We start from the raw sequence: 13,566 nt of genomic DNA on the forward strand, positions 1-13,566 counted from the left end.
ACAGAAAAAACTCATAGAAAATCTAGACCAAGGACTCAGTACTTGAAGAAAAAATTTTTTTCCTCCACTTTTATATGCGTTCTTCCAGAAGACTTTTCTGACACCAAGAAATCCCATAGAAATTCCAGAAACAATCTAGACTCAGGGTTCGGTACTTGAAGAAAAAATTTTTTTCCTTCATTTACATATGCTAGCGTTCTTCCAGAAGACTTGTCTGATACCCCGAGGCCTTCATGTATCCATCGGACGCCTTAATTTTGATCAATATCATCGCCTAAGAAATTTTATACATAATCTAGACTCCGCTTCCTGAGCTTGAAAACATCGGAAAGTTTCAAATTTTTTTACAAGTAATCAATTATAAGAAAAAAAATATGGACGTGTAGAAAATTGAAAAAACTACAGGTGCGATTTTTCGAAATTTTTTTTTTCTTTTTTAAAAAAATCCCAAAATTATCTGACGTCGGCTCCAGTACCATATTTTAAAATATTCCCCTATATTTCTAATAGAATATTTTTCAAATTCTAGAACTAAATAAAATCTCAGTTTCAAAATTATTTTTTTCAAATTAAAAGATTAAGAAATCTTTTCATGACCATAAATAACTGAAGCCATAAAAAAAATAATAACTCATTTTCTTACGGGTGTGAATGTACCAGACGTCAGACAAATTTAAAACTATAAATAAATAGAGTAAATAATTTAAAAAATAATATTTCGAAAAAATTCACTTATTAATTTCAAAATTTTTTAAATGCGCATCTTTTTAAAATTTCCTTTTATCAATTATTTACTCCATTTATTAATAATTTTAAATATTTTTGACGTCCGCTACATTTACGATAGTGAAATTAGCCGACAATAATTATAAAAAGCCGATAAATTTATAAAAAAAAAAATTCAAAAAAAATTGCACTCATAGTTTTTCGAATTTTCTACATATGCATATTTAAAATTTTTTTTTTCTCATAAACGATCCAGTAAAAAAAAAATTTGAAAATTCTAATTGTCTGCGATTTGTCATAAATTTAAACTCATATTTTTTTCATCTCCTTATAAAATCTATTCCTACAAAAAGCCGAGTAAAATAAAATAAAACATTTCTATTAATAAAATTCGCGTCATTCATACAATTTAAAAAAAAAAAATTTGACCTTCTTTTATTTTTATTCCCGACATCATCAGTTTCGATAAAAAAATTCCCATGACAGCAGAAAAATAAAAAAATGATAAAATTATCAGGTAGTAATTAAAAAAAAATTTTTATAAATCACAAGCCCGCTTTTATTAAATCGATTTCTCGAGTTCAAGATGTCGCCCACAATCGATCAGTTGATAATCGAGAGTGAGTCATCAACTAAAATCGAGTAGTCGAATCTTCTGTCCCAAAAAATATTCAATCGGGTTAAATAAACCCCATAATTAATACAGTAAATACAATAACTCATTACAATACTTACTGATAATTAACTAATTAATTAATTAATTAAATTAACTAATAAACTAATTAACATTAAAACTACAAAGTCAAATAGGTATCGGGTGTTGCTAGTGCTGCTGGTGGACGAAAGCGGCGACACGGAGTAGGCAACGAGAGCAAACTACAAGTGAGCCAGTAAAAGAGTGACGAAGCGGGACACAAAAGAAAGACAAGTAAGAAAGAACGCGAAAGTACTTTACATAAAATTACTCATATTTTATCAAACTCAAATTATTTTATTTTATTTCAGTCTTTTAAATTTATTCCGCATTCAAAATAATCCTGATTATCATAAATTGCCGATAAATCGCAGAGTTAATTATCTAAACTAGGTAAGCAATATCTTAAGGTTATAAATGTGTTTATTAATAAAAATATATATAAATATATGTATATCTATATTTATATTTGCATGTATGTATAAATATATAATAAAATGAGTACTACGATTGCAGAAAGGGAACATAAAAACGGCTTTTTTGTGGTCCGATGTCTAGTGCTGAGGTGGTGGAGAGTTCCGTTGACCCTCCAGCCAAGAAGCGACGCGTTGCTGCTACAACAGGAGGTGCCGACGACTCATATAAAACCCCGATAATGGCCAAAAATGGCTCCAATCCACCTGCTGGAGGCGGAGTTGATGGCAGTGGAAGTGCTGGTGGTGGCGGAGCAACAACCAGCGGTGACATCGACGAGGGCTTGTATTCACGACAACTCTACGTACTTGGTCACGATGCCATGAGACGCATGGCCTCATCAGATGTCCTGATATCAGGCCTCGGTGGTCTTGGTGTCGAAATCGCTAAGAATGTTATCCTTGGAGGTGTCAAATCAGTGACACTCCATGACAACCGTTTGTGTACGATCGCAGATCTAGGCTCACAGTTCTATCTCACCGAAGCGGACATTGGTAAAAATCGCGCTGTCGCTTGCTACCAGCGTTTGTCTGAGCTGAATAATTACGTACCCACTCGCTACCACGAGGGAGAGCTGGATGAGGAGACAATTAAAAAATTCAAAGTCGTCGTGCTCACTGAGACAACTCTGGATGATCAGTTGCGTATAGCAGAGATAACTCGTGCCAATGACATCGCTCTGATAATCGCAGACACTCACGGTCTATTCGCTCAGGTATTTTGTGACTTCGGACCAGCATTTACTGTAGTTGACACTACTGGTGAGCCACCGGTCAGTGCGATGATCGCAAGCATTTCTCGCGATGCCGAGGGTGTTGTCACTTGTCTAGATGACACTCGTCATGGTATGGAAGACGGGGACTATGTTACTTTCTCCGAGGTCCAAGGAATGACTGAAATAAACGGGTGTGAGCCGAAAAAAATTAAAGTCCTTGGTCCATATACATTTTCCATTGATGACACGTCGTCATTCAGTGAATACGAACGCGGTGGTATTGTCACTCAAGTGAAAATGCCCAAGACAATTAACTTCAAGCCACTGAAAGACGCTCTGGTACAGCCGGAATTTATCATCACCGACTTCGGTAAATTTGATTACCCAGAGCAGCTTCACTTGGCATTCATTACTCTCCATGAGTACGTAAAGACTCGGGGTAAATTACCCCGTCCTTGGAACCAGGAAGACGCAGACGCATTTATGGCACTCGTGGAAACAGTGAAAGAAAAACACGGTATCGCTACTGAAGTTAATAAGGAATTGCTGGAGACGTTCGCTAAGATATCTGCTGGTAATTTGAACCCAATCAATGCAACCATTGGTGGTATTGTTGCTCAAGAAGTTATGAAAGCTTGCTCAGGTAAATTTTCACCAATTTACCAGTGGTTGTACTTCGACGCTATTGAATGCTTGCCTCAAGATCGTTCTGAAATAACAGAAGAAGACTGCATGCCCACAAACTCCCGTTATGACTCGCAAATCGCTATATTTGGTCGTAAATTCCAGTCTAAAATCGGTGCGCTCAAGTACTTTGTCGTGGGAGCTGGAGCTATTGGTTGTGAACTGTTGAAAAATTTTGCTATGCTTGGTGTAGGCGCTGAAAATGGTTGTGTTACAATAACTGACATGGATCTCATTGAAAAGTCTAATTTAAACCGTCAATTTTTATTCCGACCCTCCGATGTACAAAAAGCTAAATCATCAACAGCTGCACGTGTTGTTAAAGCGATGAATCCCAGTATGAATGTTATCGCTCATGAAAATCGAGTTGGAACTGAGACTGAGAAAGTTTACAACGATGAGTTCTTTGAAGTACTGGATGGTGTAGCAAACGCTCTAGATAACGTAGACGCGCGTATTTACATGGACCGTCGGTGTGTTTATTACAGAAAACCGTTGCTGGAATCTGGTACACTGGGAACTAAAGGTAATACTCAAGTGGTTGTTCCTTTTCTCACTGAATCTTACAGTTCATCTCAAGACCCACCGGAAAAAAGTATACCCATCTGTACATTGAAGAACTTCCCCAATGCTATCGAACACACTCTGCAGTGGGCGAGGGACAATTTCGAAGGATTGTTCCGTCAGAATGCCGAGAACGCTGCCCAGTACATCAATGATCCTCAGTTTGTTGAGAGAACTCTTAAGCTGCCAGGTGTCCAACCACTAGAAGTTTTAGAGCTGGTGAAAACGGCTTTAGTTGACGAGCGACCTAAGACATTTGTTGACTGCATCATCTGGGCACGTCACCATTGGCAGGAGCAGTACAACAACCAGATCCGTCAGTTGCTTTTCAATTTCCCACCGGACCAAGTGACATCAAGTGGCCAGCCGTTCTGGTCTGGACCCAAACGTTGTCCAGTTCCACTTGAGTTTGACGTAAATGATCCACTTCACTTGGACTACGTCGTAGCCGCTGCGAATCTTAAGGCTGCTGTTTACAACATGCCACCCAACCGCAATCGTGATGAAATAGCCCGCATTGCCAGCAGCATTGAAGTCCCGCCATTTACTCCTAAATCAGGAGTAAAAATTGCAGAGACTGACGCTCAGGTCCAGGTTTCCAATGGAAGCGGCAGCGTCGATCACGAACGATTGAGTCAACTAATTGACGAGCTGCCGAAACAAAATGAAATAAAAGATCTTGTCATAAATCCTCAAGATTTTGAAAAAGATGACGACACTAATTTCCACATTGACTTCATTGTCGCAGCTTCAAATCTACGCGCTAGTAATTATCGTATCCCACTGGCAGACAGACACAAGAGTAAGTTGATTGCTGGTAAAATAATACCCGCTATTGCAACAACAACATCAGTCGTAGCTGGACTCGTTTGTCTTGAGTTAATAAAATTAACACGTGGTATTAAAGATTTATCACTTTACAAAAACGGTTTTGTAAATCTCGCTCTGCCGTTCTTTGGATTCTCCGAGCCAATTTCAGCGCCGAAGCTCAAGTACTACGACAAAGAATGGACTCTGTGGGACAGATTTGAAGTCAAAGGAGAACTTACTCTCAAAGAATTCTTGGATTACTTCAAAAACCAACACAATCTTGAGGTCACGATGCTGTCTCAGGGTGTCTGCATGCTCTACTCATTTTTTATGGCTAAAGTCAAGTGTCAGGAACGCATGGGACTGCCTATGTCTGAGGTCGTCAAAAAAGTGTCCAAGAAAAAACTAGAGCCACATGTACGCGCTCTTGTTTTTGAACTATGCTGCAATGATGAGAACGGCGAAGACGTCGAAGTTCCTTACGTTCGCTACACTCTGCCTTGACTTTACTAAATTGCGATCCACATAAATTCATTATTATTATAATAAATAATTATTCAACTGATTAGTCCATAGTCATTTATACAAATTTATATATTATTATAATTATAATCTTAATAATTATACAATTAAGGGGGAAACGGGTCTGAGATACAAAAAAAAGAGGATATTGTTGTGATTTTTTTTTCAGAGTACCTTCGTTATTAAAATTCTCAAAGTTTGTGACAATATTAAGCAACACTCCAAGAATATTCTGCTAAATTTTCATAAAAAAATATTGAAAATTAAGTCTGTGGTAGTGGGGAGAGACGAGTCACTTAAAAAAAGTCTCCATGCCGTAGGCAGGATAACTCATGACTACCCTATCTGTCAAAAAACCAAAAAAATTTCTTTAGTACATAAGTTTATCTTGGATTTGAACAAAGGAATAAACAAAATATTCATTTTTGGATTTTTGCTAAAGGTGCAATCAATAATTGCTCTTTTTGCTCAATTAAAAAATAAGTAGTTATTGAAAAGAATAATCCTTCGTTCAAATCTAAGATAAACTTATGTACTAAAGAAATCTTTTTGGTTTTTTGATTTCCGATGAAGCAGTCATGAGTTACCCTCCGTACGGCATGGAGACTTTTTTTAAGTGACTCGTCTCTCCCGACTACCACTGGCTTATTTTTCAATATTTTTTTTTGAAAATTTAGCAGAATATTCTTGGAATGATGCTGAATAATGTCACAAATTTTTAAAATTTTAATGACGAACGTACTCTGAAAAAAAAATCACAAAATATCCTCTTTTTTGTATCTTAGACACCTTTCTCCCCTTAAATAAAGTAATTGTATGAAAAAAAAAAAAAAAAAAAATGTATTGAGTTTAAAACGAGTGCTTAAATTTTTTAGTAACTTTATTTTGATAATTTACATTTTTCTACACGTGTGATTATTGACATATGCGCATTAATTATTGAAAATAATATTTTATTATTGATACTAATAGATTTTTGAAGAATAATTAATAGATAAATAAAGATACCTTTTTTTTTATGTAATCGTCAACAAACTTGGACTTTTCGCGTGAGAATATGTGGACTTTCTTGGCAATTATATATATAGATTAATATGTAAATTAATGATAACATTAATAATAAATGAAAAATGATAATAGAGTAAATTCAAAAATTTTTAGGCACTGCTAGATACCAGCGATGGTAAATTTACAGCCATTTAAAACGAATATTGAATATATTAATGAAAATATATAAGAGTGAATTAATAAAAATAATTGATTATTTATCAATTAGATGAAAGCAAAAAAAATTCTTGCCTCAGTAAAAGAAAAAAATTTTTTTTAAGTATTCAGCTACAATTTTTAAATGAAAATTGTTAATCATATCGATAATTTTTGTCATTTTAATAAAAATAAAGTAAAGAAGAAAATATAAGATTTTATTTTCGAAGAGACTAAAAATGTTTTTCAGGTGCAACAAATTAAAGTAGATTTAATTTTGTACAAAAAAAAATATGTTTGACAGTTTGGTATTCATTCAAAAGGATTATTTAATTTGAACTTGTGGATTATTGAATATTTTGATTGATATAGTGATGAATAATATGGAAATATTTATTACATTAACTCTAATGATTAATATAGTTAATTAAAAATGTGTTTGGATTGCAAAAGATAAATAAATAATTACAAAAAAAATACTATGATCACGTTTCTTTTTTGAATTATTAATTTAATTACACTCGTAAGCATTAATTTTTTTAAGTTTAAGGAAATTAATTTAAAATTAATTGGAATTAATAAAATTCTAGCTAAAGATTATTATGATACTCCAGTTAGCCGACGACTAATAATTTTTTGATTTTTTTTCCAAGTGATAAATTATAAAAAAAAAAAATATTTAAAAAAATTGCACCTGTAGTTTTTTTTAATTTTCTACATGTGCATATTTTTAGTCTTTTTTTTTTTAATTGATTTGTTTAAAAAAAAATCCGAAAATTGTTAATTGTCTGTCAATTCTATGAATGTGAATTATATGAATATATGAATGTTTAAATTATATGAATATTTAAATATTCAAAAAATCACTTATTAAAAATGAGAGAAAAATTAAAAATCATAAATCAAAATAAAATGGCGGCAGAATACGATAGAAATATTTGAAAAAAAAAAAAAAAAAAACAAGTGTTTCGCGCAAAATCGCTACAGCTGCTCGCAGCGTATTTCGGAATTTACTTTAAAAATTATTATTAATTCTAAAAATTCAAAAATTGCCAATTGTCAGCCGAATTCGCGCTCATTATATTTCATTTTTATTTACTCAAAAATTTTAAAAACTTCCACTTGTCAGTTACATTCACTTTCATGTTAATTTCAGGATCATAGATTTTTTTTTTAATAAAATTTTGAAAAAAAATTCCCGCCATTTTCTTAGAAAAAAAAAGTTCCCGCAAAATCTAAATAATTTGAGGTTATTTAAAAATGGCGCAGCGTTCTATAACGTAAGTCTTTTTATTTATAAATAATTACTCAAAAAATAATAATTAAACAATAAAATTATTAAATTAACATCATGAAAAAAATAAGTTAATTAATTAACCTGTAATTACATATTTTTCCATTTAACAGATCATTTTTTAAAAGAACCACAACTTCGGAGGATAAAAATGACTCAAGGTATGTTAGCAAGCAAAACAAATAAATAAATATATATAAATATCAAGATGTTAAAATTACTAAATGTAATTGAACGTTCATTGATTTATTATTCTAAAAATAATTCATCAGTTTTAATAAATAGTAAAATAATAAAATTTTCTAATCGCATTAATGTCATAAATGTCAGCAGTCAAAAGAAAAATGACAGACTCGATGATTCAACTGAAGATTGCGGAAAAAGAAAGAGGAATAGTGATGCCAATACCAGTAATTCTGAGTAAGTTTTTTTTTAATTCGATTAATTAATTTATTTAATTAATTTAATTTAATTTTTGTGCCAGATCTCCACCTGCTAAAAAGCCGGACACCAAAACTACAAAACCCAGAGCGCGAAAACCCAAAGCATCACCAAAATTAACAAGTAATTTAAATAATAATTTAAAAGAGTAAATTTTATTATTTTTTCATATTTATATTTATTATTATTTCTAGATAAATCCAAAAGCAAAGAGACGTTGAATAAATTGTCGTTCGTCAAAGAAACGCCTAAAAAAAATTCCACTGATGAAAATTCAACAAATGGAATTTCCAAGAAAGAATTGAATGGAAGCGGTACAAAAGAATCAGCTAAAAAACGTTCACGAGCTTTAAAGTCTGATTCAAGTGATGACGATGGTCATTTGCCGTTACCTGTTACGCCAGAGAAGTCTAAAAAAGTTGATGATGATGATGAAGAAATATCTGAAAATCCAGCATCATCTCCAGATAAATCTAAAGATAAGGAAAAGTCTCCAGAAAAATCCAATGATAGTAAAAAGTCTCCAATAAAAACTGAGGATCTAAAGAAATCTCCAGAAAAATCTAAAGATGTAGAAAAGTCATCAGAAAAATCCGACGATACAGAAAGTCCTCAAGAATCTTCTGACGATGAAAAACCGAACCCAAAACTTCAAAGGTCGCGATTAAGAATAGTCGACAGTGATTCTGAATCCGAAGAAGAATCACCACCAGTTGAGAAAACCCCTACTAAAGATATCCGTAACTTCTTCTCAAAGCCAGCGAAGAAAAATCCCACTAAGGCTGAAAAATCAAAGAGCAATTTATTCAGCAAGCAGGATAAAAATTCCCAGGACAGTAAATCTGAGCAACACAATACTCCTGAGTCTTATAATCCTCTAATGGACAAATATCACCCGATTTTAAATGCCTGCTGGACCAAAGGACAGAAGACTCCATACATAGCCCTGACCCGTACCCTTGAACTGATTGAGCAAACGAGTTCGCGGCTAAAGATCGTTGAGATTTTATCAAATTACTTGAGGTCAGTTATTGTCTTAACACCCGAAGACTTATTACCCAGCGTTTACTTGTGTCTCAATCAATTAGCGCCGGCCTACGAAGGTCTCGAACTAGGAATCGCTGAGACGACTTTAATAAAAGCTATTGCGCAGTGCACTGGCCGTACACCGGCCCAGATAAAAGCCGACGCGCAAGAAGCCGGTGACTTGGGTATCGTCGCTGAAGGCAGTCGGTCCAATCAGCGAGTGATGTTCCAACCAGCGGCACTCACCGTAGGAACCGTCTATTCAAAGCTGAAAGAAATCGCGCAGTCAACAGGCACTGCCTCCGTAGGAAAAAAAGTTGATCGTATTCAGTCTCTGTTCGTCGCTTGCCGATTCTCAGAAGCTCGTTACCTCATCAGATCACTTGCTGGTAAACTTAGAATCGGTTTAGCTGAGCAGTCAGTCCTTCAAGCGCTCGCTCTTGCTTGCGCAATGACTCCGCCCAATCAAGAATACCCGCCGGAGATTCTAGACGCCAGTAAAAAAATATCCAGTGATGAGTTCAAGAAAAAGTACGAGGCCATTGCGTTGATTATCAAGACAACGTACTGCGAGTGTCCCAATTATGGAATGATTATTCCGGTGATTTTGAAAGATGGTGTCGAGGCATTGCCGGATAAATGCAAACTGACACCGGGAATTCCATTGAAACCGATGCTGGCTCATCCAACAAAAGGTGTCCAGGAAGTACTCAAACGTTTTGACGGTCTGAAGTTCACTTGCGAGTGGAAATATGACGGAGAAAGAGCGCAAATTCATATATCTGATGATGGGAAGGCTTACATTTTTAGTCGCAATCAGGAAAATAATACATCTAAGTACCCAGATATCATTGGGCGGCTGAGTAACACTCGTGGTGATGACGTCAAAAGTTGTATTTTAGATTGCGAAGCTGTAGCTTGGGATCGTGAAAACAAACAAATTTTACCGTTTCAAATTCTAAGTACGAGAAAACGTAAAGACGCTAATGAGGCGGACATAAAGGTCCAGGTTTGTGTATTCATGTTCGACTTGTTGTATTTCAATGGCGAGCCTTTGGTAAAAAAACCTTTCGCCGAACGACGCGAGTTGCTGAAGAAAAATTTTAAAGAAGTTGAAGGCGAGTGGAATTTTGCTACCAGTCTTGACACGACGACCATGGAAGAAGTCCAAGAGTTTTTAGATGTTTCTGTTAAGGGAAACTGCGAAGGTCTGATGGTCAAAACTCTGGAGGAAGATGCTACTTATGAAATCGCCAAGAGATCGAGGAATTGGTTGAAATTGAAGAAAGATTATCTTGAGGGTATTGGTGACACGCTGGACTGTGTCGTCATTGGAGGATATATTGGCAAAGGCAAACGTACTGGTACTTATGGAGGATTTTTGCTCGCTTGTTATGATTCTGATAATGAGGAGTATCAAAGTCTTTGCAAGGTATTTTATTTTATTTTAATTACAAATATATGTCATATATGTACAACTTTTTCAGTTTCTTACAAAGTTTTCCTTTATCTTTGAAGCTCATTTTCATTTTTATATTCTTTAGATCTTTTACCCTTTTTTAATTTGTGCGACTGTAGTCCGACTTGCGCCTGTACTGCATCATTACATGCCCTAGACCTCACCCATGGAGACTTTAAAAGTTTCCATGGCCTCAACTTGAGGTACTAGTGCAGTCGGTACGGGCGACCAGCTCTGATACAAGTTGACAGCAAGCTAGCGAAGACCTACTCCAGCAACGTCACCAAGTTGGCCGCAAAAATTGAGATTTCCATAAGCTGTCAACTTTTTAGGAAAATTAGTAACAAATCGTAGTCAACAGTCACAAAAGCTGGAAGTTGTCGTCAACTTGATCGTATTTACTCTGATATTAAATCTTTCTGGTGATTTGCGATCAAGTTGATGACATCTTTCACCTTTTATTCTTTGACTACAAGTTGTTACGAACTTCCTAGTAAAGTTGAAGGCAACTTTCCGTCAACTAATGGAATGTCAACATTTACCATCAACTATCTCAGAAAAGTGGCGACCAGTTGCTGTCAACTTTTAGACATGCCAATTTTTGTGGCCAACTTAGTGACAAGTTGCTGCAGTAACCCTGAAGACTTTCTGATCAGAAAGTTGGTGTACATTAGTTACGACCAACTTGACGACAAGTTGTCGACAACTTTCAGCTTTTATAACTGTTGACTACAAGTTGTACATCTTTCCTAGGAAGTTGACAGCAATCTACTGCCGCAACCTGTTGACAACTTTCTGACAAAATTAAAGGCAACTTGCCGCCAACTTTTGCCATCAACTTATAAAAATGTCAATTTTTACGGTCAACTTGGTGACAAGTTGCTGCAGTAGCTCGTCGCTAGCTTGCTGCCAACTTGGCTATCACCGAAGGTTGTCACCAGCTTGGCTATCAGGGTAATTGACACCAACTTTTTAACCAGAAAGTCTGACTATCAAGGAGAGATTCATAAAATTCTCATTTTACCAGTCACTAGATCTTCCCCCACCTAGCACTTAGATATCTCCGTTTACCCAGCGAACATTCATTTTAACTGCAAATATTTTTATAAATAATGTTTTTCTTTTTTTTTTAGATCGGTACAGGATTCAGTGAAGAAGATCTCCAAAAACATACGACATTATTAAAAGACCATTTAATTTCTGGACCAAAATCTTATTACCGCTACGACTCGTCTCATGAACCAGATCATTGGTTCGAACCAACCCAAGTCTGGGAAATAAAGTGCGCAGATTTATCATTGTCACCAGTCCATCGAGCCGCCGCTGGAATAGTAAAATCTTGATACTAAAATAAATCATTCTTTACTTTAATGAACTTGAATTAATAATTAAAATTATTTTTAAAACAACTAGGTTGATCCAGTCAAAGGAATATCCTTAAGATTTCCCCGGTTCATTCGCGTACGCGATGACAAAAAAGCTGAGGATGCATCATCGGCGCAGCAGGTAGCTGAAATGTACAAGAGCCAAGAGCAGATAGTTAATCAACAGCCATCGAGTTCTGCATTAAATGAAGAAGATTTTTATTAATTTAATACCAATTAATTAACTCGGCAATTGAAAAGCAAGTACAATTTTATTTTTATTTTTATAAATTAAATGCTGTAGTATAAAAATATTTTTTTAAATTCCTGTCGATGTTTCAATTTTTTTAATTTAAATTTGTACAGAAAATAGCATTTAATTTTTTGTAAAAATAAAATTAACTCTTGCTGTCATAAATTTATTAAATTTAAAAGTTAATCTAATAATGGAGTTTAAATTAAATGATACTGAAGTTAGCTGAGGTCTAATAATTTTTGAATCTTTTTACAAGCGATAAATTATAAAAAAAAAAATATTTAAAAAAATTGCACCGATAGTTTTTTAAATTTTTCTACATGTGCATTTTTTTTTTATTACAAATCGTCTGTTAACTTCAGGATCATAAATTGTAAAGTAAATGAATTAATTCCTGAGTGTGAATGTAACTGACGTGTCAATTTTTATGAGTGCAAATGTAGCAGACGTACGACAATTTTCAAATTACATATAAAAAAATTGAATAATTAAAATAATAAAATGAAAAAAAATGTATTTACTGAATTTTGAATTGTCTACACACGGATTTTTTTATTTTTCAAACATTTTAATTTATTATTTCAAAGCTTTAAAAACCATCAGATGTCCGCTAACTTTACTATCATTCAATTTTTTTAATTTTTGAATTAGTAAATAAAATGTAAGTAGAATAAAAATTTTAAAATGCATATTTAGATCAATGAAAAATTAGTACGTGGATTTTTTTTAATTTCATTATTTTATTTCTTTAAAATTAAAAAAAACCGTCCATAAAGCACACCTGCGCTTTCGCGCTTGAGGTGTGCAATTGTCTTATATCTGATACATTCACACTCATAATTAATTCAAATATTAACGAATGTGAATGTAGCAGACATCAGACATCTAAAATTAGAAATAAATAGAGTAAATAATTAATAAAATATAGAATATTACATACCTAGGCGAGTAAAATAAGAAAAGTCTCAGAGCACATGTAATTGTTGGCCGAGGCTGACAAACATGTGGTCTGAGGCTTTCTTTTTTACTGGCCAAGGTGCGTATACTATTTTTCTGCTCGACGAAGCCGGAAAGTTGTAACTTCGTTCATATCAGGGCAGCGGTCCAAAAGTTGCCACTTTCCGGCCGGAGGGCAGAAAAAATTTTTAAAAAATGTGTATTAAAAAAATTTTGTAATTAATAAGTGCATTTTTTTTAAATTTTGTTTCATTAATTATTTACTGTATTTATTAATAATTTAAAATTTGTCTGATGTCTGCTACATTATGAGTGCGAATGTAGCAGACAGTAGACGAATTTAAAATTACTAATAAATAGAGTAAATAATTAATAAA

General features: G+C 34.1%; 2 protein-coding genes across 6 annotated transcripts; both read left to right on the top strand.

The window, feature by feature from the left end:
• The first annotated feature begins 1,277 nt into the window (after window positions 1-1,277).
• LOC130665758 (ubiquitin-like modifier-activating enzyme 1) lies at window positions 1,278-6,784 on the top strand. 3 transcript variants are annotated; one of them, XM_057466323.1, is made up of 4 exons: window positions 1,278-1,431; window positions 1,529-1,654; window positions 1,732-1,813; window positions 1,923-6,784. In XM_057466323.1, exon 4 carries the CDS (start codon window positions 1,971-1,973, stop codon window positions 5,169-5,171), a length of 3,201 nt encoding a protein of 1,066 aa, XP_057322306.1. In that variant the 5' UTR covers window positions 1,278-1,431; window positions 1,529-1,654; window positions 1,732-1,813; window positions 1,923-1,970; the 3' UTR covers window positions 5,172-6,784. The 3 variants fall into 3 exon arrangements, with proteins under 3 accessions (XP_057322306.1, XP_057322304.1, XP_057322305.1); XM_057466321.1 differs by having other exon boundaries at window positions 1,937-6,783; XM_057466322.1 differs by having other exon boundaries at window positions 1,361-1,654; window positions 1,937-6,783.
• Window positions 6,785-7,576: 792 nt separating this feature from the next.
• LOC130665186 (DNA ligase 1) lies at window positions 7,577-13,504 on the top strand. 3 transcript variants are annotated; one of them, XM_057465487.1, is made up of 7 exons: window positions 7,577-7,672; window positions 7,800-7,847; window positions 8,020-8,106; window positions 8,171-8,250; window positions 8,322-10,585; window positions 11,746-11,943; window positions 12,026-13,503. In XM_057465487.1, exons 1-7 carry the CDS (start codon window positions 7,653-7,655, stop codon window positions 12,200-12,202), a joined length of 2,874 nt encoding a protein of 957 aa, XP_057321470.1. In that variant the 5' UTR covers window positions 7,577-7,652; the 3' UTR covers window positions 12,203-13,503. The 3 variants fall into 3 exon arrangements, with proteins under 3 accessions (XP_057321470.1, XP_057321469.1, XP_057321468.1); XM_057465486.1 differs by having other exon boundaries at window positions 7,622-7,672; window positions 8,017-8,106; XM_057465485.1 differs by lacking the exons at window positions 7,577-7,672; window positions 7,800-7,847 and having other exon boundaries at window positions 7,874-8,106; window positions 12,026-13,504.
• The last annotated feature ends 62 nt before the right edge of the window (window positions 13,505-13,566 follow it).

Source organism: Microplitis mediator, chromosome 3, assembly GCF_029852145.1.
Source record: "Microplitis mediator isolate UGA2020A chromosome 3, iyMicMedi2.1, whole genome shotgun sequence".
Taxonomy (NCBI): domain Eukaryota; kingdom Metazoa; phylum Arthropoda; class Insecta; order Hymenoptera; family Braconidae; genus Microplitis; species Microplitis mediator.